Source organism: Cervus canadensis, chromosome 30 (genome assembly GCF_019320065.1).
Source record: "Cervus canadensis isolate Bull #8, Minnesota chromosome 30, ASM1932006v1, whole genome shotgun sequence".
NCBI lineage: Eukaryota > Metazoa > Chordata > Mammalia > Artiodactyla > Cervidae > Cervus > Cervus canadensis.
In genome coordinates, this window is record NC_057415.1 from 17,721,707 (window position 1) to 17,747,479 (window position 25,773).

Below are 25,773 nucleotides of genomic sequence, written 5' to 3' on the forward strand. Positions count from 1 at the left end.
CCTTGAACTCCAGTTCTCTCTCCATTCATCATTATTTCTGATAGAATCTTCCATAATTCTTTATGCGTATGTGTAACTCAACTCAACATAGATTCTTGTGTTTTCCATTTTTTACCCAAACTGTTAACTCTTTTTTTGTAAATATATAATACATCTTAAGTTGAAATTATGGGTAAAGGAGAAAAAATTAAAATCACCCTTAATCTACCTGCATGCAAGATACCCCCAAACCTCATGCTTTTTAACACACTAGTTTGTACTGTTTTATATCTGCTTTTAAAAAAAAAACTGGAACGTTTGGAGAATCTTCCAAGGTCAACAAAGATGGAGAAGTTGAAATTAAAAGCAGTCTTATTGAAATTGATGGCCCTATTTCTTTGCATTCAGCTTGACAGATGCTCAGTTGGACTTTTTTTATTTTTTAATAAGAAGTCTGTGATTTTTTTTTTTTTATAAAGTCTGTGATTTTTAAAGCAAATATTTGTCACAGAAAAATTAAAAACACCAGACTAAAGGAAAAAGCCATAACCCCACCTTCTAGATGAGTCATTTTGGTCTGTGCTTGTTGTTTTATATGGGATGGTCAGCATGCATGTACAATCATATGTTTTGCTTATTTTACTCAGCCTATGTGAGTCTATCATGTCCTTAAAAATTCAGAGTAAGCTTTGTTTTAAAATCTCTTGTGCTTAGAATGGGTGGGCAGTTCTCACCATAACACGTTGCTGGTACCTGCCAGATGATTGGCGCCTGCCCAGCTGTCCCCAGGCAGCCATCTTTAGTGAAGGGGATCACTGTCAGGGATGCTCTGCCTATCTAGGGACATGGGGGCCTTTCTGGGCTTTTACAATTTATGTAGCTCTGTGGTGACCCCAAGTTTTTGTCTGCTCTGGGTTATCCGGACCTGTAGCCAGGAGGGATATGCTCAGATTTCTGCCTCCTCAAAGAGAGGCACCTCCATTATTTCTGGCACAGACCCTGTCTCCTGGGAAGTAATGGTCTCCCAGCTCTGTGATCAGGGGATGGCGCTATAAACTGATCCACTCTAGAATTGGGAGGGTATGACGCGGGGGCAGATTTGGGGGGAACTTCCATCAGTAAAGCAGAATCCTGTTTGAATCCTGGATTCTAGAACCAATGACGGGGAGCATGGGGGCAGGGCCCGTCCTGGCTTGTGGATGGGGGAGGAGGTGCGGGACTCTGATGAGAGGCCCAGGGGGCTCCGGGGCCCAGCAACCACTGACCCTGCGTCTTCTGCTCCTGGGTGCAGGTACCCCCGAGTTCATGGCACCAGAGATGTACGAGGAGCACTATGATGAGTCCGTGGACGTGTACGCCTTCGGGATGTGCATGTTGGAGATGGCCACCTCGGAGTACCCCTACGCGGAGTGCCAGAATGCTGCCCAGATCTACAGGAAGGTCACCTGTGTGAGTCCCCCGGCCACTGTGACGGGCTGGCTGTGTGTCCCACTTTGAGCTCTGTGTCACAGGAGCTGTGTGAAGAAGGGAAGGAAGCCATTTTACAGATGGAGAATCAGAGGACTAGTAGGGGGTCTCCTAGCTTCCTTGGGGTAGCAGCAGTTGTAACGTGGGCTGTGGGTGGGCCCTGGAGCCTTCACTGGGGCCTCAGGCAGCGCTGCGGGGCTGGAGCACCAAAGGGGCCTCTCCAGGAGGCCCAGGCCACCGGTCCATAGAGACCCTCCTCTGTGCCACCTGGAGGCTGCTGGCTTTCCTGTCTTCTGGCATATCCCTAGACTTTGATCAGATGGTTTCAGCTCTGAAAACAGCATCCCTTCCTCCCTCTGTGGCCGTCCTGCTGGGTGGGGAACGCAGCAGGAGCACCCATCCCAGGGCGGCTGGGGCTGTCTGTGCCTTTTCTGGGTCCTGGTGCCTGACTGTCCACCTGTACCTGCAGGCACCAGGCCCCGCCACCCGAGTGCTGGCTGCCTCTCCCCAATGCCAGCGCCCACCTCCCTGCAGCCTCCTCACTTCTGCAGAAGCGTGAGGCGCCACGGCTCTTGGAACCCCAGAGCACCTGCCCTTATCCCGCCCTCTACTTTGAGCCCTCCCCACAGGTCACAGCTTGTTACTGTCCTTTGAGTCTTCATTTTCAGTTATCTATCAGTCATTTTTCTCACTCTAAGCACCTCCTCTGTGCTGCTGAGGGTGCAAGGTAGAAAGAGAGAATCCTTGGTTAGTGGCACTAGTGGGTGTGGGTCAGATACCCGCAGAGGTGTGCAGCTCCCCAGAGGTGCTGACCAGAGAGGTGCCCCTTCGGCCATGGGCAGTGGTCCTCCAGGGGGACAGGGAGGGACTCAAGGGAGGTTAGGGCTTCTTTGCCAGGCCTTGGTGGAGCGCTGGGGCCCAGGGTGCAGGTGGAGCTGCTGCTGACCGTGGTCCTGGTTGCGTGTGTGGATGGCATGGTGGTCCCTCTGATGGGCTTGGGGAGACAGGGACTGAGTCTCCTGGGCACATACTCCTTAGCCACCTGGGTTCTTTCAGCAGCACCTCTGCCCCCCATTTAGGCCCTGGGAAACAGGACACTGGTCAGGGTCCCAAGGCTCCTACGTGGACCCGTGTTGGTTTGAGTAAAGCAAGGCCCTACCTACCCTGCCTCCTTGAGGAAATGTGATGAAAGGTGCCTTCCATGATCCTTGGTGTTTCCTCTGTTTGCCATGACACCCTCATGCTCTGGGTCCCCTGGGCCCTCCCACCACACTCACACACTGGTCCAGCCTCCAGCATCTGCTCCAGTCCTTGGAGGGTCTTGGTTCCCTTTCTTCCAAGCTGCCCCAACTCTGTGCTTCTGAGCCCAGGGATATGAACCCCTTCAAAACAACACCTTGTTCTGGCACATTCTGCCACTGCCTTCCAGAGATTTAAATGATGGTCTATGTGCACACTTACCTGGGTTTATAGCTTCTCAGACCACTGGTTCCCTCCCCTGTTAGTACTATGGCCTTTCTTTCTGGCATAATTAAATTTCTTTTTCTGTTGGCTTCAGCGGAGTAACACGGGGGTCTCATGTTCAAGGAGGACTTCTTGCCCACTTTTAAAGCCAAGGGCTATGTCTGTTACTGCACAAACTCCCCTGCATGTCAGACCCAGCATGACCCATTGGTTATGGCCAGATGTCCTAGGCAGGAGTTTGCTGGGTACTTTGGGGCCTCACGTGCACTCCCAGGGTGCACTTCTCCTCTCCCCCATCCCTCTCTGTGGGAAAATGTATGCTTAAAAAAAAAGCCAGGACGAAACCTTTGAAGACAGTCTTTTTGAAGGAGGAAGAACATGATGGTTGAGCCCTCACTGTGTTCCAAATCTTCAAAAGCCAGGATCCCCTCCACCCAAACGTCTCCCTGGGCAGATTGCAAATAAGCCCTGCCATTCAGCCCCTGCTTCTCTTGAAATCCCATCTGCTTGTGGGATCGGAATCCTGCTCCCCCCATGCCTCTGGCTGGTACCCGCTGGCTTTCTGGTCCGCTTTAGTACTCAGCCACCTCCTGCTCCTGCTGCCTGAAAGTCATCTGATCTGGCCGCCGGCTGTGGACCTTCATCGTGCAGATGCTTGCTTGCAACCCCTTCCAGCCACCAGGCCTTGGAAGTCAGCCCTGCCTGTGACCACAGTGTGGCCAGAGTCTCTGGTGGCCCTTGGCCAGCAATAGTGACCACACAGTGACTTCTGCATCCTCCGGGGAGGTATGGCAAGAAAGGCCAGCTCTTTAGGGTTCCCTGTCCAGCCTCTGAGACCCTCTGGGCTGCTGGCATGGGAGGTCCTGCCTGGCTGGTGTGTGTCCTTGGGTAGGTGTGCCTTCCCCCACCTCCACCTCCTCTGTGCAGTAAGAGTGCAAATGCTCCCTTGTGCGGAGCTGGATTAGGCAGAGCGAGCATCCTTCACGTCTGTTCTGAGTCTCCCCTGAGTCTTTCTCGTCCTCAGACCTCACTACTCCCAGTAACCCTTCAGCGGGGCCTTAGAATGAAACGATGCCCCTGTCCCCCACCCCCAAACAAGCCTCTTGCACTTCCCGTTTTCTCTTCTACTGGGGTGAGTGTGAAGTGAGCAAGAAACAGACCCCAATTCTATGTCAGGTGACTCTGCTCATGTCGTCTTCAGGGCATCAAGCCAGCCAGCTTTGAGAAAGTGCACGATCCTGAAATCAAGGAGATTATTGGGGAGTGTATCTGCAAAAACAAGGAGGAAAGGTGAGTTCCCAGGCAGCGCTGGATCTGGGCTGTTGCTCTGCCTGAAATCACATCCCAAGAGAAGGCGAGGGTTGGGAGACAGGCCACTTCAGGCCACAGACGTACTGGGTCCCAACAAGCCCACTGGGCAGTTGGAGGGCAGCCCCCTGCCTGACTTCTGCTGCCTGGAACACGCACCCTGGCTTTGGGTGCTGTCCTAGAGTCCCCATCCCCTTTACTGGCTGCTTTCTCGCCCACCCAGCCTGGAGTGTGGGGGCTACTGGGACCTCATCCTGCCCTTGTTGCTTTTTTTCTGTGTTGTCCCTGGCAAGTCTATCCATCCCCCCAGTCTGGAGGACACCCCCATGCCAGGGTTCCCGTCGAGCCTCATCCTGCCCCTCTCTCTCAACTCCAGGCTGTGTCTTTCATGCACCTGTTGTCTGACCCATTTCAAAGTCCCACATTCAAGTCAGAGCCCTCCAGATGCCCCTGGACCAGCTCCCTCCTCAGATCAAGGCCCTGCCTTCCTCAGCTGGTCAGCCAGGAAGCTGAGTGTGTGTTCTGAGCCTTCCTCTTTCCTTCCTTCTTTCCTCCCCTCTCTCTCTTTCCTCTTTCCCTCCCTCTCCCTCCTCGCTGCTCCTTCTTCCCTCTGTCTCTCCTTTCTTTCCTCCCTCCTTACTCTCTCTCTTCTCTGCTCCTTACCTTCCTTCCTTCCCTCTCATCAACCCTACATCCCTCCTCCCTTCCTTCTTTCTCCCATCTCCCTCCCCCCTCTTCCCCTTCCCCTGCCCCCTTATCCTGCCCATTTCCCACCTTCCCCATTCCTCCACGTCTCCCCTTAATACCTCTTCCTCATGGCAACCCACTCCAGTATTCTTGCCTGGAGAATCCTGTGGACAGAGGAGCCTGGAGGGCTGCTGTCCTTAGGGTCGCACAGAGTCAGACACGACTGAAGCGACTTAGCATGCATGCATGCATTGGAGAAGGAAATGGCAACCCATTCCAATATTCTTGCTTGGAGAATCCCAGGGACTGGGGAGCCTGGTGGGCTGCCGTCTATGGGGTCGCACAGAGTCGGACATGACTGAAGCAACTTAGCAGCAGCAGCAGCACCCCCTCATATTCCGTCTCTGCTCTTGCACAGCCAGCCCATGCCCCTTCCCCATGTTACTGCGCCCAACATTGACCACTGTCCTTTCTGTCATCTTTCATGTAGGGGCCTGTCCTGATCTCTCAGGCCTGTCCTGATCTCCTGAGTCTTCTCTTTTGCCCCCTGCACGTTATCATGTTTTGTTTCTTAAAGAGAAAATACTAAAAAAGTGGGAACTATAGCTCACATCAGAAAAGTACAGAAACCACCTCCCAGATCAGGGCAGAGCCCCCAGGGGCTGTGACCTCTGCCCCCCTAGGGGCCCTGGCTTCCTGGCTTCCCCAGGGTCCCCACAGGCATTTGTCAGCCTGTGTGAGGGTTGCTCACCCCTCCCTCCCCTTTTCATGCACGGTGGCTCTCCAGGTGGCATGGTTCCACCGCCTGTGGGATGTGTTGCCCTCAGTAGAATTGGTGATGGGCCACTGGAACTCAGAGCCCACGGTGACCACAGACAGGAAGCTGGGAGAGAGCCAGGCCCTGGACAGCACCGGGACCTGTTTGTGCCAGAGATCAGAAATTAGGCAAGCATTTAGGGATGTGGATTTGGGCAGCAGAGTGGTTAGCAGGGCAACACGCCACACCACACCCCCCCCATTCCCGTCCTTGGGAGCCTCCAAAATTATCCCTGCTTCTTGGAGGTCAGGGTCCCTCGGGTGGTGAGCTGGGGAGGATGGGGCTTGCCTCGTCCAGGTCCAGTTCAGTTTTACCTGGATCCACGGTATCTTATGACAGCTGAGAGCTCCCCAGCATCTCAGCAGGCTTTGTCTGGACAGTGCAGAGCCTGATTTAAAAATTCTTTTCTGAATTACCCAAATCTCTTAATAATGGAGATTTTTTTTTTTATAATGAGAGAGGAAAAAAAAGGTCTTAATAGTATGTAGTTAGATGTGTTCAAGTAGCAGGTTTTTCCTCTTCCCCTGAGAGTTAGGGAATGCAGATGTACTGTTTTGTGCTGCCCTCGGGGACAGAAATGCCCAGTGAGTGATATGATCAGAGGACTTTCCGGCCAGGGGGGGTTGCTGGGCAGGTACAGGACCCTTTCAGCTGGTGTGCCCCTGCCCCACCTGACAGCTGCCTCCTTCCCAGGTATGAGATCAAGGACCTGCTCAGCCACGCCTTCTTCGCGGAGGACACAGGTGTGAGGGTGGAGCTGGCCGAGGAGGACCATGGCAGGAAGTCCACCATCGCGCTGCGGCTCTGGGTTGAGGACCCTAAGAAACTGAAGGGCAAGCCCAAGGACAACGGGGCCATAGAGTTCACCTTTGACCTGGAGAGGGAGACGCCAGATGATGTGGCACAGGAAATGGTAATGTGTGCTTGTTCCTTGGCAAATCTGGGTGCGTGCCTTGCACGTGTGTGGTTTCCAAACATTAGAAGGAAGTCAGAAGAGGAGCATGGCCCCTCAGTGGGTGTGCAGTTTTGTGAACTAGGATCCCCATTTGTTGAGTGCAGCCGTGAAGGACAGCATAGGTCAGAATCACAGTGCTTCACAGTAGGACATCACCTTGGAAATGGTGCAGTGAGATGATGTTGTGGACCAGTGCAGAGATGCCCCTGGGGACTTTAGCATATTAGGAAGAGCCCTGTTTTGACCAGATTCTTGCTCACTTTGTGCAGATGTAGGCCTTTGAGTTTTGATCTTTATTTCACTTTGTTTCTGAGGCGCATGGTGGTCTGAAGAGCCTGGCGAGAGCAGGCGTATAGAGATGCTTCATATCACAGGGGGAAAGAAGTATATGTGAGAAATAAATTAGACACTAATTTTTACTAGAAAATCTGAGCAAATGTAAAAATCTACATGCTTATTGCAGTAGAGTGAGTACTTGGCTGCACCTGTCGTAACCACAGAAGTGCATGTCCTCTTTTTAAAAAAATAATGTGTCCTTGAAAATAGCACATCTTTCAGAAACGCAGTAAGTCACACAAAGGTATGGCTGATGTTTTCTTTACAAGTGGATTCCCTGAACCCCAGTAGGTTTTTTTTGAATCAATAAAATGTATTTTTAAAAATTGAAGTATAGTTGATTTACAGTGTTCAGGTGTACAACAAAGTGATTCAATTATATATGTTTATGTATTTTTATGTATATGTGTATATATATTCTTTTTTAGATTCTTTTTAATATAGGTTTTTACAACATATTGAATATACTTTTCTGTGCTATATAATAGGTCCTATTTTTTACCTGTTTTGTATATAGTAGTGTGTATCTGTTAACCCCAAATTCCTAATTTAACCTTCCCCTCTGTTACCCTTTGGTGACTGTAAATTTGTTTTCTGTGTCTGTGAGTCTATTTCTGTTTTGTGAATAAGTTCATTTGTATCCTTTTTTAAGATTCCACATATTAGTGATATTATATGATGTTTATATCTGTCTTTACTTCACTTAGTATGGTAATCTCTAGGTCCATCCATGTTGCTGCTGTTGACATCCTTTCATTCTTTTTTATGGCTGAGTAATATTCCCTGGTAGCTCAGTTGGTAAAGAATCTGCCTGTAGTGCAGGAGACCCCAGTTTGATTCCTGAGTTGGGAAGATCTGCTGGAGAAGGGATAGGCTACCCACTCCAGCATTCTTGGGCTTCCCTTGTGGCTCAGCTGGTAAAGAACCCACCTGCAACGTGGGAGACCTGGGTTTGATCCCTGGATTGGGATGATCCAGTGGAGAAGGGAAAGGCTACCCACTCCAGTATTCTGGCCTGGAGAATTCCATTGACTGTATAGTCCGTGGGGTCACAAAGAGCCGGACATGACTGAGTGGCTTTCACTTTTCCAAAATTCCTTTTATTTAAGGAATGTTCCTTTATATGTACAGTATCATGTCTTCTTTGTTCATTCATCTGTCCATGGACATTTAGGTTGCTTCCATGTCTTGGCTGTTGTAAATAGTGTGCTATGAACACTGGGGTGCATGTATTTTTTTCAAGATTGAGTGTTTGCTTTTTCCAGTTATATGCCTAGGAGTGGGATTGCTGGATCATATTGTAACTCTATTTCTTTTTTTTTTTTTTCAATTATTTTTATTAGTTGGAGGCTAATTACTTCGCAAATTGCAGTGGGTTTTGTCATACATTGACATGAATCAGCCATGGAGTTACATGTATTCCCCATCCCGATCCCCCCTCCCACCTCCCAGTAACTCTATTTCTTAAGCAACCTCCATACTGTTCTCCAAACTGGCTGCATCAATTTACATTCCCCCCAACAGTGTAGGAGGGTTCCCTTTTCTCCACATCCTTGCTGTTATTTGTAGACTTTTGAAGATGACCATTCTGACAAGTGTGAGGGGATACCTCATTGTAGTTTTGATTTGCCCTTCTTGAATAATTAGCAGTGTTGAGCATCTTTTCCTGTACCTGTTGGCCATCTGTATGTCTTCTTTGGATAGGTGCCTAGTTAGGTCTTCTGCCCATTTTTTTTGATTGGGCTTCATATATATATATCAGTTCAGTTCAGTCACTCAGTCATGTCTGACTCTTTGTGACCCCATGGACTGCAGCATGCCAGGCTTCCCTGTCCGTCACCAACTCTCAGAGCTTACTCAAACTCACATCCACTGGGTCAGTGATATATCTATCTATCTATCTATCTATCTATATATATCTATATATCTATATATATCTATCTATATATATAGATATATATATTTCTCTCTAGAGAGAAAGCTATATGAACTGTTTGCATATTTTGGAAATTAATCTGTTTTCAGTTGCATCATTTGCAAATGTTTTACTTCATTCTGTAGGTTGTTTTTTTTTGTTTTGTTTATAGTTTCCTTTGCTATGCAAAGACTTTTAAGCTTAGTTAGGTCCTGTTTATTTTTGCTTTTATTTTCATTACTCTAGAAGACAGATCCAAAAAAAATATTGCTGCAATTTTTGTCAAAGAGTGTTCTGCCTGTATTTTCCTCTAATTTTATTATATCTAGTCTTACACTGAGGTCTTTGATCCATTTTGAGTTTATTTTTGTATGTGATGTTAGAGAATGTTCTAATTTCATTTGTTTACATGTAGCTGTCCAGTTTTTCCAGTACCACATATTGTCTTTTCTCCAGTGTGTATGCCTGCCTCTTTGGAGGGTAGATTAATTGACCATAAGTGGATGGGTTTATTTGGGGGCTTTCTGTCCTATTCCATTGGTCTATATTTCTGTTTGCATGCCAGTACCATACTGTTTTGACAATCGCAGCTTTGTAGTATAGTCACAAGTCAGGGAGCATGATCCCTCTAACTCTGTTCTTCTTTCTCAAGATTATTTTGGCTATTTGGGGTCTTTTGTGGTTGCATACAAATTGTAAAATTGTTTTGTTCTAGTTCTGTTAATAAGGCCACTGGTAGTTTAGTAGGAAAGGACCCTGGTATGGCCCTGGAAGGTGGGCTACAAGGGTTGGAGGGGAGACTGCCTGCATAGGCTCTTGTGGACAGCATATCTTTGGGACCAGCCTGTGCTGACCACTGGACCATGGAACTCTGGTCAGATGAGGAAGCTGAGGCTGGCCATGCCATGTAAGGTGTGGGAGTCACAAACCAAGGGGACCTCGGGAGACAGGGCACATGTCAGGTGAGGGGTCCATGGAGCTTGGTTTAGGTGGTTGCAGTAGGTTGGTGCATGACAGGAGTGGGAGGTGCATGGCCACCCAGGACTGTGCCCTGCACTTGACAGCAGCCAGTGCCTCTGCTGGTGTGTGTGGAGGGTATGACGTCCTGCTGATGGCATGGAGCCCATGTCAGGACTCCTTCCCAGCTGCTGGTCACATTCCTGAACTTAGAAACAGACACCTCTGCTATAATCGGATTTAATAGAATTGTTTAGCTCCGTGGCTTCCCAGAGTATCTTTCTATGACCTTGCATAGTGCTGTTGAATTGCTGCGTATTTGCTGAGGGTTGCATTAGGTTAATTACCAGCTTATCTATTTTAGTATAGTAGTTTGTATCTGTTAATCCCTAGACCTCATTTGTCCCTCCCCCTCCCTTTCTCCTTTAGTAACCATAGTTTGTTTTTCATGTCTGTGAATCTATTCTGTTTTATATATATCAATAGATTTATTATTTTTTAGATTCCACTTTAAAAAAGTTAAAAAAAAAAGAAAAGAAAAGAATTACCAGCCTATCAGTCCTATGAATTCAGGACCTTTCTTTTTCCATACTGTGACATTGGTCCATCCATGTTTTCTGCTGAAGTTTAAAGCATAAACATAAGTAGCAGTCAAGGTCGTGTGTAGGCTGGTATCCTGTGAGCTGAGATTCATGAGGGTGAGTTGCATTTGGTGAGCATCCGGGAGGGACCATGGAGATTGGGAGTACCTGGCCTGCAGCTCTAGCTGTCCCAGGGTTAAGAGGATGGGAGGCAGGCCGAGGGCTGGGACAGCCCTGCTTGGAGATGAAGTAGGTCCCTGGGCGGCCTTGAGGGCTTGTGTCTGTCCACGTGCAGGCACCTCAGAAAGCACAGGTGATGAACAGTGTTCTCATTCCCCCGTGAACACTGCATAGCCGCGGTATGAGAATGACAGGCGACACAGATTCACGTGGTGGCATGTCCTGGAGGCAGCTGGGACCCAGACAGCTGGAGCCATCTGTGTCTCAGATACACCAGCTACGTCCTGCAGCTCTGGCTCCATTCTTGGTGTGTTCCAGACACTCTTCAATTATAGGACGGCGGTGCCCAAACGTGGTCTGGACCCCTTCCCAGGACCTGCCTACCTTCCTGAGAGGACTCATCCCTCCTATGGCTCAACATAGAGGACGCGCATGGCCCCCAGGCCCTTGGGTGCATGCCTGTGCCTACAGCGGTGGTCCTGTCTTCACCAAGTCTCTAGCACCTGCCTGGACTCATGGGCAGGAGGTGTCTCTGAGAGTTCACAGCACAGGCCTTGGGCCCAGCTCCTCCCCCTTTCCGCTCCTGTGTTTCCTTTAAAAGCACTTTTTCATGGGCACACCCCCATGCTCTATGGCATCCTTGTAGAGGGCGGCACATCATTGTGTTCAGTTAAGGAATAATAAAAACCAGCACATACCCAGCACTCTGTTAAGAATCAGAATGAGCCCAGAGCCCCGGGTGCCTGTGATGAGCTGAAAGTGGCCGCATTTGCACAGTGGGGGCTTCCTCCTGTGTGAATGCCCCGGTTGTTGCTTGTTGCTACTCCTGTCTCCTGGCTGGGCCTTGTAGGTCAGTGCTGGTGCTGCAGCCCTTGGTGAGGGTCTAACTCCCCTCCCTTCCCTTTCCCTCCCCTCCCTTCCCCACACATCTGTAATCACCACACCCAAAACTGGGGTCTGAGGCTCTCCTTCCTGGGGTCCTGATGGGTAGCTGCCTGAGCCTCTCCTGGGCTGTCCCTGGAGACAGCCTGAGTTGGGGAGAATTCCAGAAACCCCAGCCTCCTGGCAGCTCTGCTGGGTGGTCACTTGCTGATAGCTTTAACCCAACACAGTTTTAGGACCTGGTCCCCATTCTGGGCTGCCCTGTTGTTAACGCCTGAGATTAGCGAGCTTTAAGTTTTTGAAGATGATGAGGCTGCTTTCCTGAGGCTGCTGGGGGTGGGAGGAGGCCGATGGGATAGCTTTCTCTTCTCCCTCTATCATCTCTTCTCCCTCTATCATCTTCCAGCAGGCCCTGTGGGGAGCAGGGGAGGCGGGGGGCGCTGGGGGTGAGTAGAGGATGCTGTGAGGTGGCCCAGGTAGATGTGGATCAGAACAAAGATGCCCCCATGGCCGAGAGAAGGGTAAGTTCTTTAGGGACCTGGGCTGGCTTTGATCTGGAAGTGACCCCTTGTGTAGACCCCCCAAGGGTGGGAGGGGAGGCGGCTTGGAGCCTAGCCCAGGATTCTTGTGTCAGTGGTACCAGCCCTTCCACCTTCACAGCTTCCAGCTAACAGGATGCCCCAGTGTGGCCAAATTCTCTCCTGATTGGGAAAAAATAGAAGGAACACTTCGGAGAGGATCACTAGGTGGTGACTGTGAAAATGGAGACGTAAGGAAAAATGGGTCATGGGCAGAAAATAGAAATGGCAGGCAGGCGCGTCTGTGGGATGCCTTCTTCTCAGCGGCCTCTGGTCAGGTTGGCCACGTGGGTAGCACTGAGGGTGGGCGCTGAACCTGCTCGGCCTCTTCAGCGAGTCCCGGCCATGGGCACAGCCCTGGTTGCACCTCCGCCTCCTGGGCTGAGCCTGGTGGGAGCCTCAGGGTGGGCGTCTGCACGGTTCATTCTGTCCAGTGGAGTTGTCTTCTGACAGGAGTCTTTTGAAGTGATCACAAACTTAGAGGAAAGTTGCAAATGCAGGACAGGTCCATTCAAGATGACTCTGGACCCTGAATATATGCGTGTCTGTTTGCCGCAGATGGGGCCTTGCCTCTCAGCTGCCTCAGCTGTGAGAATCCCGAGAGCAGCCCTGCCCTTCCACGGGGCTGGAGCTGTCCAGTGATGCCTTCATGGCAAGAGTGGCTTCAGGGGAGAAGGTGATCCACAGGAAGGAAAGAAAGAAAGGGAGAAACAGAGAGACAGGCTGAGAGATGGAGAGGCAGAGGCAGAGAGGGCTGAGAGGCAGAGAGACAAACTGTATGTGCGTGGCAGTCCTCTGTGTAACCTCCTATCAGCAGCAAACCGAGCATTTCTGCCTCCACAGACCAGTTCTGCTTCTCCTGTGTGCATTTGTGGATGTGTCCTTCAAACCATCATGGTATCACTTTATTTTCGTGCTCGGAATGCCCCAGATTCAGCCAGTGGGAGGCCTTGGATGCTGGCTTCCGTGTTGTCCTGCTGTCTGTCATCTTCCCAGCATGTCCTCGATTTCAGGCACAGTGAGATGTCCGATCCCCCCGCCCTCTCGCTGAAAGCCTGGACCTGCCGTCTCACGGGGAGTCCCTGCACCGTCACGGCAGCCGGGCTCCCGTTGTTGGCTGTCATGGCCCCAGGCCCACTCCGTGGGTGGTTCAGAAGCACGCGCTACACCGTGTATTATGGATGCTCAGATCTGGTGTATTTATGTCTGTTGTACTTTGAAAACTGTGAGTTCACACCATTCCCATCCAGCCCCACAAGGTTTGTTCTTTTGTTTTCTCTCTTTTCACGTGGGGAATCCCACAGTGATGGTGAGGAGCCTGGCTTCTGCTGTCGTGTGGTTTTGCCACAGGTATTCTCAGAGAGCACCATGATGTTTCCTAGAGATTGTTGACTCCTTTACAGATGCTCTCAAGTGCTCTGTTGGGTGAATTGGGTTCAGAGTTTTGCTCGGCATGGGTACCCACCTTCTTGGTCTCTTGTTACTAAATGTACCTCTTTTCTCCCAGCCTCTGTGGTTTCTCAGAGAATGCCCAGGACGACACTGAGGACAATGTTGGCTAAAGCTCCTTGTACTTGTCCCTAAGCACACAGATGCAGCCAGGACCTCCTTCCTGCCCTTGGCCAGCCTGAGGGAGGGGCTCCGGGAAAGCCCTGGGGCCCAGCCAGTGGGAGTCTGCCCCAGAGTGTGTTCTGGCCCTGCCAGAGGCAGATTGGGATCGCCCTTCCCCTCCCACACCTGGCCTATGGTTACAAGCATCTGCTGTATTGCCACAGACCCAGGAGCTGGATTATTGTAGGTTTAGATGGTCAGTCTCCCTGTGGATCTACAGTCAGTGGTGGGAGGATGTCTACTTCGGGGATGATGAGAGTGTCCATGACAGGGATGAGCTTGGTAAGCTTGGTTATGGGGGTGCGGGACCCTAGCAGGGGACTTGGGGCAGAGACTCCTCAGGCAGGAGGTGGAGTGCAGGTGTCAGGGTCCCCTGGAAGTGGGGATGTGCAGCTGGAGCTGATCCCAGTGATGACATGGCGATTTCCTTTGCAGATTGAGTCAGGATTCTTCCACGAGAGTGACGTGAAGATTGTGGCCAAGTCCATCCGTGACCGTGTGGCATTGATCCAGTGGCGACGAAAGAGGATCTGGCCAGCGCTGCAGCCCCAGGAGCAGCGGGAGCTCGGCAGCCCTGACAAGGCCAGGGGCCCACCCACGCCCCTGCAGGTCCAGGTGACCTACCACTCGCAGGCCGGGCTGCCAGAGTCTGAGGAGCCCGAGGCCGACCAGCACCTCCTCACCCCCGCGCTGCCGGCCAGCGCCACCTCCCTGGCCTGTGAGTGCTGCCTCTCCAGGCGCCCCCTCCCCCTGCACCGCCCCTCCCTCTCACCCACCCGTGGGTATGAATGATTGGTGTGGGCAAGCATTTCTTCAGGGAGGGATTCCCCTGGGAGGCATCCCCATGTGGCAGAGAAATCTGTGACCAGAGGCTCCCTGAAGTCTGGCCTCCCAGGGCAGACTCAGAACTGAGCCAGCGGGGCTGGAGCTGACTCAGTTCAGCTACTTATCCCCTCCGGAGGCTCTCAGCCCAGCCTCACAGGCCACCTGAGGGGCTATCCCTCTGCCCTGGATTCCCTGACCGGTGGAGGCGTCTGAGCCGCACGCCGTGGTTCTGAGGCTGCCAGTGGCTGCAGCCTCCAGTCTTGCTGTGGTCTTGGTTGTGAGTTTTACTGCTTGGATTATCCATCCCCAAGGTTACCTCCCTTCTGGTACTGTACTTGTGACGTTTAGTATGTTTCCCTGGGAATGCTACCGATGGATTGGTGAGAATTACTTTGTACCTGACTTCATCTCAGACCACTGGAAGGGAGAATCCAGTGTCTTCTTGAAGTCTGAGTAGAAATTCTGCCTTTACCCTCAGTATCTTAAAAATTCAGCTGTGAGCCACGGATGGAGGATGTAGCCTTTTCTGTCTGTTCTATGAATAAGCGTGGAGAGTTGAGCTGCCTGCCCAGGCCACGATTTTAGGTGTTTTTGTGTGGAAAGACCAAAATAGTCTGTTTATTTAATAGTTACATCCTTTCTTTATCAGTAGAATAGCTAAATGTTCTTCAAAGTAGGCTGTTTAAATTCAAACCAGCAGCTGGCCATCACTTTAAGACAAGTTGCCAACTGTTTACTTTTCTCCTACATGCTCAAGTTTGCTTTGGATAACAGAATCATTACATCATTACTACACTTTCTGATAAACCAAAAAAATTGATTCACGAGTATAAACTTTTTGTAGGAAAAAGCTTTCTACACCTGGCATACCACTACACACTTTGAGAACGTAATTTTTGGTTGAGCAATTTTTAGGACAGGAACTAAGAAATCTCCTTTTGTTGAACTTTGCAGAGATGCAGTCTGGGACCTAGAATAGGCTTTGCTGTGGTAAGACATCGTGATACAGGCTTGACCTGCTGCATAGACGTGAGTCGACAGAGAGTTTAGAGTGGACGTGTGTCTGCACACGGATCCGCTTCCTGACTGACTAAGTGTGAGGAGTGTGCTTCATGTCACAGCCATAGTTCTCAAAAACGTTTTTACCCATTTATTGTATTGGGTTGGCCTCAAGGTTTGCTTGGGTTTTTCCAGGACACTGTACAGAAAAGCCCAAATGAAGTTTATGGCCAACCCAATAATTTCTTTAAAGTAGATAATATAGTCACATTGTATAAAATTCAGAAACTCCAAGAGGATATACAGCAAAAGCCAGTTAATTTTCTTCCCTGGAGGTCGCTGATGTTAAATGTCCTTTAACTTTCACTTCCAGAGATTACACCTTCCAGACATCATCTGGACACATGTACATGTACACACAGGCACCGTGTCTCCCTGTGAGCCACAGTCCAGCGTCCTTCACATGCTTTTCTGCACCTTGCTGTGGGTCAGAGCAGAAAGCCTGTGCTCAGCCATCCCTCTGGCCGCAGTGCCTGTAGCCGGCTGGACCACGCTGGCTTCAAAAAGATAAACTAGTTGGGACAGCAAGCAGCACACATGTCAGTGTAGAGGACCTGGTCTTAGGTGACAAGATGGGCACACGGACTTTCATATATTAGCAGGCGCAGCGAGTCTCAGATAACCTCCCGCTATGCGTTCTGTAAGCTACCCACCACAGTCCCAATCAAGCTCGAGCCAGCATCAGTGACCGTGAGAACACAAGTTTTCAAGAGCTTAAAAATTATTTTTTAAGTAATTTTTGTTATACAGATAAACACATTCACTTAAAAATGTAAAATGTCACTTATAGGGTTAAAATCACTCTACTTGGAATTGGTCTCGCTCTCCCTCATGCACTTACTCCGTCTCTATCTCTCCTGAGCCCACACTCTCCATTTCTCATGTGCACATACATGGTCTGTTTCTGTGTGTCTCTCTCTAAGTAACAGTGACAACTAGCCACCTCATCAGAAATCAGAGCCACTTGTTTAACTGGTTTTTCACAATCAAACCTCACCATTCATAAGTCTTCCTGGGTCAAAATAAGTTCTACTCAGCTCTTGGGAAAAATTATTTTATTGCAAAGCCAACAAGAGTCCTCTTGTCGTTTATTTGTTTAAAGTGAAAACTGAAAGTTTAAATCCACACTGAAAGGTGTCCTGTAGAACTAGCTTGGTGTTCATGGATGGCGAATCCTAATGTTTAGGTAGCTTTTGGAATCTGGAGGCAGTAAAACAAAAACGCCACTTCAAACAGGTTTTTGCTCTCCGTTCTTGCCTGGCACGACCATACAGGTGCCCGGTCCTCCCAGGTGTGTCTTGGTGAGACCAGCCGGTGGGCCATGGCGGTCCTGTCTGTGTCACCTTGTACAGGCAGCTCCTTCCACCTAGGCTGGGTTTGACAGGCCAGCCTAGGCTTACCTTGGGTGAAGCTGGTCTCTTGGGAGGCTGTCTTGAGGCTGCAGAGCCTTTGGGTCCTCCTCTGATAGCCTCCCTGTGGGGCAGAGGCCTTGTCAGTCCCATTTTGAAGCCACTTTAGACCCGAGCCTGTGAAGTGAGGGATTAGATTTGGACCTAAGTCTTCCTAATTCAGGCTCTTTGCTGTGGTGAATGGAGGTGGTCAGGGCCCTCTCCCACTATAAAACACAGCTGGTAATTATGTCCTCCACATGACTGCAGCTTTTCCTAACTTGGACGTTCGATCTTCTACCTTTGAAGAGCTGAAAGTGCCCACTTTCAGGGCCAGGGCAGGTGCCAGGTGAGGTCCCCATCTGTAAGCTGGTGGAGGCGGCCACCCTGCCTACAGAGGATGGTGTGAGTTGCCCACCTGGGATCCATGATAGTCCATGGTGATCACCAACAGGTGTCAGGCAGTATGGGGTATGGGCTCCCAGGGCCGTTTCCGGGTGGTGCAATTATAGCCTCTGTATAGGTGATTGTTTGAAATGATGCACATTTATTATGTTTGTGATCTGGAAATGCAATCAAGTCTTGTTTTACAGAAGAAAATACATGGACAAGCTGTCCCACGTTTGCATTCCCTGGGACTTGTGTGACGTGCTGTGGGGGTGATGTTTGGAGGTGCCTGCTTTGAGCCGTGCTTTTTTCCTCCCTCCCCAGCGGACAGCACGTTCGACAGTGGCCAGGGCTCCACGGTGTATTCAGACTCGCAGAGTAGCCAGCAGAGTGTTGTGCTGGGGTCGCTGGCAGATGGAGCGCCACCCCCTTCCCAGTGTGTGTGCAGCCCCCCTGTGAGCGTGAGTGATGGGCCCGTCCTGCCACATAGCCTGCCCTCCCTGGGGGCCTACCAGCAGCCTGCCACGGTGAGTCAGCCCGCCCCTCCTGGCCATTGTTCCTGTCCACAGGGCCGAGAGTCTGTGGTGGTCCATTCAGTCTGTGCTGGCCTGTTGTCAGTTCGGAACCATGCAAAAGTGGGCCTGCAGGAGGTCCATCCTTGCTGGTAACTGCAGGGCTGTAGGCTGGAGCAGCCTGTGATGTACCCTGAAAGACCTGCTAGATGAGAAAATCCTGAAAGCAGAGCCCAGTGACACCGGTACGTATAAAGCTGTGATAAAGCTGCGATAAAGCTGGTGAGGTCCTGCCTTATGTGCTGGGCCTGAAAAGTAACTTCTGACTGTTGCAAAGGCGATGGAAAAGCATCATTTGTAGCCCTGAAATCTTTGATTTTGTCTCAGTGTCCAGCTTCACTGAGGGAGTGTTAAGTATCTCCCGGTATTTCTCCTCTGCTTAATACAGCCATTATAAGTTAGAGGTATGGAAACAACCAAATCATAGGAAATGTTTTCAGTGATGTTTCAGAAGTGGGATTGAAAGGGCCTCATGCTTCTGCCTGTGGAAAAATCTGTAAGATACGGAAGGCCTAAGGCTGTTAGATGAGATGGAAATTGCTAGATGAGGGAGTCACATTCATTTATTGTTTTATTTTGATTTTTTTTCTAATGCCAAAGAAAGCAGAACAATTGCTTATCTCCCAGTCCCCAGTCAGTCCCAGAGAAGTTGCCCTTGAGCCGGGCTGCGGAGAGGGGTCCAGAGGGAGATTTAGATGCTCCTCAGGCCCAGAAGCGGTCAAGGCTGTGCCTCTGCCCGAGGAGCCTCTCCTGCCTGGTCCTCGGTTACCGCGGAGCCCAGACGTGCTCTCACTTCCTCCCTTTCGCGTGTCCTTTCGATCATGTGCTCTCACACTGTGGCCGCCTTTTGGGGCTCCCTGAGTGCCAGGTGCCAGCCTTTCCAGCCACCTCTGTCTCTCTTCCCTCCCCTCCTGTCTGCTCAGGCTCAGAAAAGTCCCCTTGGAAAGACAGCTGAAGCGTTTGGCTCTGCTCACTGGAGCCCAAGATTCATTTACAATTCGCATTTTGCAATTTGACTCGTTTCACACAATTAAGTGAAATACGATTTTACAGCAGGAAGAGTTCCCTGCTCAGAGCAGCGGTTCTTGGCTTTAGGTCGCCCATGCCGGGGCTGAGCCAGACCCTTCCACAGGCCCTCATCCCCTCTAGGGTAGGTCACACAGTGTGTTCTCCAGCCAGGCCCCTGCAGTGCTGCGCGTGTCCTAGGTTTGGCTCATAGGCCAGGATGCCCTAGCATAGGGAAGTCGGGGGCCAGGCCGGGAAGCACCTGACATTGGCTGGGGTGCTCTCTCCCATCTCTAGCCGATTTATGCAGAAACACCTTGGACAGAAGGGGTCCCCAGGGTGCACCGAGGGTTCCTGGGGAGTGTTGCCATGGTATTGTGCCCCTAGGACCCAGGGAAGGAAGGGCACAGCCGGTGGAGTCAGGAATACAAGCTGCTCCTCCTCTGAGGCTTCCCGGCTGCCTGAGCGCCTGACTCCCACTGGGCCAGGGACTGCGGCTCCAGGAACATGTGCGCGGGTGACTCATTCTGCCCTGTGGCTTCAAGTAAATGCAAAGGAGAGATTCCATCCTACCCCACGCTGCTTTTCATACAGCATTTACTGTGAAAGATGAAGTGAGTGATAATGGTTTTGGAAATGATGGTCACCTGTTTCATCTAGAAAACCTCAAGTGGGAGAAGCTTCTGATGTCAGTGTGTTCTCAGCTTCAGAAGTCATCTCTGTGTTTTTTTCCATGGCTCTCACCTGCTCGCACCCCTAGTATTTTGAAGTAAATCCTAGACAGAAAGATGTTTTGCCCCCAAGATATTTCTGTCTATATCTCTGCAGGATCAAGACTCTGAAAACAAAACCCAGTACCATTATTGTGCCTAAAAGGGAACAAGTTAGCAGCATCAAGCATCCAGTGCTCATATTTCTGACTCTTTCCCATTCTGTGCCTATGCTTTGCCTAGTGTTGAAGGCTTACATCTGTGGCCTCGTTTCTCTCCTGATGGCAAGTCATGGGAGACTTGCAGCTCTGCAGAGCACCCTTCTCTCGGGCTGTGTCCTGCTTTTTATCCCCATGTTTCCCTATTCTGTTTGTGAATATATCTGCATGTACACCTTTTATTCAGCTCTATAAATGAGAGATGTGTGCATTTTAATCTTTCCCTCAATTAATGCCATCACAAGCATTTTCCAAGGTTCCACAAATCTCTTGGTTGCATGATACTCTGTGGAACTGAAGTTCTAGCACATTCCCTGGTTGGGAGGTGTCGAGGCCATCACATCTTGCTTCTGCTGGATCCTGTTCCTAGGAAAGTGTCCCTGGCAGGATGGCAGACGTAGGGAATGAGAGGTGGGTCCCTGAAGATGGTGAGTTGTGCCTGATGGCGGTCCTTACGGCAGCTGCTGAGTGTGGCTGTGTGCTCTTTGCAGCCTGGCCTGTCGGTGGGCTCTGTCCCACCCCCCGCCCGCCCTCCGCTCCCACAGCAGCCTTTCCCGGAGCCGGCCATGAGCTTCACCCCTGTACTGCCGCCGCCCAGTACCCCTGTGCCGACCGGCCCAGGCCAGCCAACAGCGCCTGCCCACCAGGTGAGTGCTGGCTGCCCTCCTTATGGGTGCCGTGGGTGTCTGGGTCTCCCCTGGCCCTGCCCGTCCATCTCGGCTGGCCTGAGCCCAGGGCCTGTGAACCTCCTGGCAGGTCCAGGCCCGCTGTGCTCCTTCTCTGCAGTTCCCCAGGGCCTGGGGTGTAGACAGAAGTGGGGATGGGGCTCTTGTGTCTGTGGAGTTCAGGGTTACACGGCATTTGGAAGGCCCCCATTGCACAGAACGGTCCTCTCAGATCTGTGTGTCCTGGGCTCCAGGCTGGGTGTTTGAATGTGTGTCACTGTGGGTATGTGTGAATGTGTGTTGTGTCTAAGTATATATTCCAGGAGGACACTGGTCTAAGAGAAGCCCCTCTCTCTCTTTCTAGCCTCCTCTCCTGGCCCAGCCGGTACCCTTGCCGCAGGTCCTGGCCCCACAACCTGTGGGCCCTCTGCAGCCAGCGCCCTCCCACCTGCCTCCGTACCTGGCTCCAACCTCCCAGGTGGTGGCCCCTGCTCAGCTGAAGCCTCTCCAGATGCCTCCGGCGCCCCTGCAGCCACTTGCTCAGATCCCCCCACAGGTACCTCTCTGTCCCCTGCCCTCCAGCCTGGCCTGCTCCCCCAGCCTGACTGGCCAGTCCTTGTCCTCCGGGCATGTGGGTGCCTCAAGAGAGAAACACTCCCTGGTGACAGGATGGCTGGGCTGGCGTGTTCTGCCTTTGATTTCTGCCCCAGATGCCTCCAAGATTGGGAAAGGTTTAGTCCAGTGTTAGGCCAGCAGAGCCAGGATGGAGCTGTGAGCACAAAGCTTTGGTCACTGTTCTCCATGGAGCTACCTGAGACTGTGCGGGCCATGGATTCTTGGGGGTCCAGTAGACAGCTGAGCAGCTTGCCCACTGGAGAGATTGGGCGTCTTTGGGAGAGCATCATGTGACCAGTATCATGTGATAGCATGTGGTTGATACTTGGGTGCTCTTGCTCAGGCTAACATTTTTGGTGGTCATGCATGTTTCTAGTGAATCTTGACCACAGGATGGCTTTCATTTCATGGGTCCCATTGTTGTATGTTGGCAGGGCTAGGATGGGAAGCGCTTCTTTGTAGGGAGGAATGAGTGTTCCTATGGTTTATAGGCACCCCCCAGAAGGTTCTTTCACTATTGCCTGTCACCTGCCTTGTCCTCATCACGCCTACATTGGAGTCACTTTTAGCATCTACTTAATCCAATACCTTGCTCCCAGTGGTTGTGGCGTTTAGTAGCTTTTCAAATACACAGAGGTTAATTTGCATATTTTCTATCTTATAATTGCACAAAGGTACATGTTGTGTGATGCTCATGTGTCTATAACCAGAAAGGCTTTATTTTAGAGCTGTCAGAGAATCTGCTGAAATGTTTCAAGTGCTAAATCCACGAGGTGTCTCCAGGATAAGAGACCAGACACGGAAGGTTCTGGAGCTCTGCTGTTGCGACATGCTGCTCTCTCCCAGGCTGCATGGCACAGGGGCATTCAGCCAGCAAGGAGAGGCTGGAAGATTTGCTTTTTTTTTTGAGATAACTTGTCAAAGAATTTGGTCTCATTGTGAATTTACACAGATTGGAGAGAATCAGCCAAAGTAATTTCAGGTATTTGGAGCCAGTCTGGTAGCTCAGACAGTCCTGGTACTTCTGAATGAGAACATGCCAAAGTTGGGTATCTGATGGTCACTATTATGACCCCCAGTATCCTTGCAGTAACCAAGGAGAGTGGTCCAGCCTGAGACTTTCTGAGGTGGTGCTAACTGGGGGCTATCTTGAAGGTCGTGTCTATATCCCACACTCTTCTAAGGCCTCCTACCTTTCCTTCTGTTTGAGTGTCGTATATACTTGGTCTCTTTTAAATTGGGTTTATGCTTTGGTTCCCTTCCACAGCAGCTACATGAAAAGTGCCTTGGGGGCAGAAGCCGGGGGTGATGGGGACCCTGTCACCCATTGCAGTGTGCTGCCGGCAGGGCCCAGTCCTAATGTGCTTGTTCTCTTGCAGATGCCTCCACTTCCTGTTGTCCCCCCCATCGCTCCACTGGCCACAGTCGACAGCCTCCCCACAGCCCTTCCTGACCTGCCAGCCACCAGCGGGCCCACCGTGCCTCCCCCCTCTCAGTATTTCTCTCCAGCTGTCATCTTGCCAAGCCTCCCACTCAATGCCACCACCGCTCCCCTGCCTGCGTCGCCAGCTCTGCCCCTGCAGACAGTCAAGCTGCCCCACCCCGCTGGGGCACCGCTGGCCGTGCCGTGCCGGACCATCGTGCCAAACGTGGCGGCCACTGCCACCGCCATCCCTCTGCTGGCTGTGGCCCCGCAGGGCGTGGCCGCCCTGTCCATTCACCCCACTGTGGCCCAACTCCCGGCGCAGCCCGTGTACCCGGCGGCCTTTCCGCAGATGGTGCCCAGCGACGTCCCGCCTTCTCCCCTCCACGCAGCGCAGACTGTGCGGGCTGCCGCTCCCCAGCCGGCACCCCCCGTGCTGCCACAGCCCCACCAGCCAAGTGTTGCCCGCCTTCCAGAGCAGGCTGCTCCGGCTGCCAGTGCTGGGAGCCAGGTAACCCACCTGCTGGCCAGGGCCCACCCGTCAGGTGCTGGGAGACCCCTTAGCACATAAGGGGCTCACAGATCTCTGCTCCTTCTCAGGACCTTCACTCGGGTGGCAGAGTGGGAATGGTCAAGCAGGCAGCGCTGTCTCATGACTGCAGCGTCTCATCCAGCGTGGGGAATGTCTAATGCTTCCTCTCACTTCCCAGCATGTGTTAGGAGCCTTGGGGACTGGGGTGACTAAAAGCCTCGCTGTTGGTTCCTTCCCAGGTGTTGGAGGAGCTGTCTGGAGAGGGGGGCGGGGGGCAGAGGGTCCCTGGCCATGCTGGGCATTGTGGCATCTGCCTTCACGTGGATAGAGTTGGCAGTCTTGGTGCAGCCGTGTCAGCCCCTCCGTGGGTGCTGAAGAGGCTCACACTGCCTATCTTGTCACCTGCCGAAGGGTAGTAGGTGGACAACCCCCATCTCTGCCGTCAGCAAACGAGGAAAATGGGGTTCTGTTGGGGTCTGTTGGTGATGCTGGGCAGTGTTGGGTATACATGGGCTACTGGTTCTAAAGTAGTCATGGCAGACAAGGATGATGTCTCAGAGTCAGGTGAGGGCCATGGGCAGCTTGTTGGGCTGCCGGTGAAGGGACATGCCCCTTGCTGGCTGGGAGGACCTCCCTGTGGCTCCCACAGCTGCACATTCCATGCACGTTTTGTAGCTCTAAGCCTGTTAGCCAGCCTCCTGTGAGGGGAGGAGGTGGACTAGGGCCCTCACCTTAGGGGCAGGGCTCTCACCTGGACATCCTCTTACCTAGGGAGCCTCTTACTTAGGGATCCTCCCACTTGGCCCCACCTTGGCTCTAGGCCTCAATGGCCATGTGCCAGTGGGCATGTCCTTTGCCTTTTAAGCTCAGGCTCCTGCCCTTTTGATTTTGTCATGAAGCTTCATACTGAAAGTGTGCTATGGGGCCAGGTGTCCTCCTAACTCATTTTGCACTGAGTCCATTCTAGAATGTGGCACTGTCATAAGTATGCATGGATTCTCCTGGATGTTTGTCCCTGATTTTGAGAAGGGGTTTGTACTCAGAGAAGGAAAGGGTGATTTTCATTGCCCAGTAGGCTGGTGCTTGTTTCAAAACCAGTGTGAGGAGGTCATTGTCAGTCCAGTGCCCTGACTGAGCGACCACCTCCCTGATCTCTTACTTAGAGTAACACTGACTCAGGCCTCAGGGTCATTTGGGGGATGCCAAGGGCTGAGCGGAGGCCTGGGGGTGTGTGGTATCATTGCTGGGCCTGTGTCTTGTGCCCTGTGCTGGCCTGGCACACTGCTGGCACTGGGTCGTCTGCTTAGCCAGCGGCTGGAGAAGGTGTGGGTGCTTAGAGGTCACTGCCCAGGCCTGGTGGCCTCCCTGCGGTCTTGCTGACAGAGGGTCTGGGGTTTACTGATAAGCTAGGCTGGCGGCCCAGAGGCTTTCCTGTGCCAAGGGGACACTCCCCTGGAGGCTGGGGCATCTGTCCAGGAGAGAAAGTTCCACGGCTAGGCTGTGGCTTTCACATCTCACCCCACATGCCATGTGTCTGATCAGTCTCATACTTGTAGGCCCTGTAGCAGGTCATTCCCATTCCCAACCTCAACCCCAAACCGGGACCCTTTCAGTCTGTGGCTCTTCTTCAACCTGTCTTAGCCTCTCCCCCGAAAGCCTTTGAAGAAGGAACAGGAGGGAATCTGGCGCAGTTCCTAAGTCATCCCATGGAAGGCTGAGGTCTGCAGCCCCTCTTGCTCATGGCTGGGGATTGAAACACAGGCTTTGACCTGACAGGCGGCTGGGGTGGAGTAGCATGGTGATCTGGCCCTGCAGGCTGGTGGCAGGGAGCCCAGAGTGGTGCTAAGTGTGTGCTGCACTCCCAGCTTCTCAGCCTGACACAGCATGGATGAAGTGTGGTTTTAGGTTTGGCTTTATACACACGGGGACATGAGAGTGTCTTGTTCTTGGTTTTGCTAAATCTGCATACACGCATGCTGTGATTTGCCTGTGGGATGTGGGTGGGTGGGGCGGTTCGTCCTCATCACCTGCTCACCCCCTTGGGTGATGGAAGCGCCTGCTTTGGTCCAGGACCCTCAGGGGAGGCGATGGCCCACACCCCAATCGCATCCCTGTCCCCTGTGTCCTCAGATCCTGCTTGGCCACCCGCCTACATACGCTGTGGACGTCAGCACCCAGGTCGCCACAGTGCCCGCGCCTGCCGCCGTTCTCTCCCCACCTCTGCCGGAAGTGCTGCTGCCTCCTGCCCCCGAGCTCCTGCCTCAGCTCCCCGGCTCTCTGGCCCCAGTGATGGCGGCTCCTCAGAGCGTGCCTGTCCAGACCACCGCGCTCCTGCCGCCTGCTAACCTGCCGCTGCCCAGTGGGCCTGGGATCCCTGGTCCCTGCCCGACTGTTCAGCTGACGGTGGAGCCAGCCCCGGAGGTGTGTGGCCCTCCCCTCGAGGCTCAGCCCCCAGTCCGTCACCCTGATTCCTGACCCCAGCATCACTGCAGCCCTCCTGTGCCGTGACCTTGCGGCTCAGCCCTAGAAGTCGGGAATAACCTCAGGAAGGTGGAAGTGTGTGTCCGGGGACAGCCGCAGGTGCTGTTCTTCTCCCTCTGCTGTCCCTGGATGGATGTCACATTTTCCTTAATCACACATCCAGCTGGAGACCCTGA

At 52.0% G+C, this 25,773-nt stretch overlaps 1 protein-coding gene across 6 annotated transcripts in view; it reads left to right on the forward strand.

Annotated features, from left to right (window-relative positions):
- The window catches only part of WNK2 (WNK lysine deficient protein kinase 2), a 144,299-nt gene that overhangs the window by 45,880 nt on the left and 72,646 nt on the right, over window positions 1-25,773 (forward strand). For all 6 annotated transcript variants that reach the window (XM_043453402.1, XM_043453404.1, XM_043453405.1 and 3 more), the window contains exons 5-13: window positions 1,271-1,428; window positions 4,112-4,200; window positions 6,416-6,635; window positions 14,153-14,435; window positions 17,701-17,903; window positions 20,373-20,528; window positions 20,911-21,102; window positions 22,541-23,095; window positions 25,247-25,537. In XM_043453402.1, coding sequence (XP_043309337.1) covers window positions 1,271-1,428; window positions 4,112-4,200; window positions 6,416-6,635; window positions 14,153-14,435; window positions 17,701-17,903; window positions 20,373-20,528; window positions 20,911-21,102; window positions 22,541-23,095; window positions 25,247-25,537 — 2,147 coding nt within the window. The remainder of the gene's footprint in view (window positions 1-1,270; window positions 1,429-4,111; window positions 4,201-6,415; window positions 6,636-14,152; window positions 14,436-17,700; window positions 17,904-20,372; window positions 20,529-20,910; window positions 21,103-22,540; window positions 23,096-25,246; window positions 25,538-25,773) is intronic.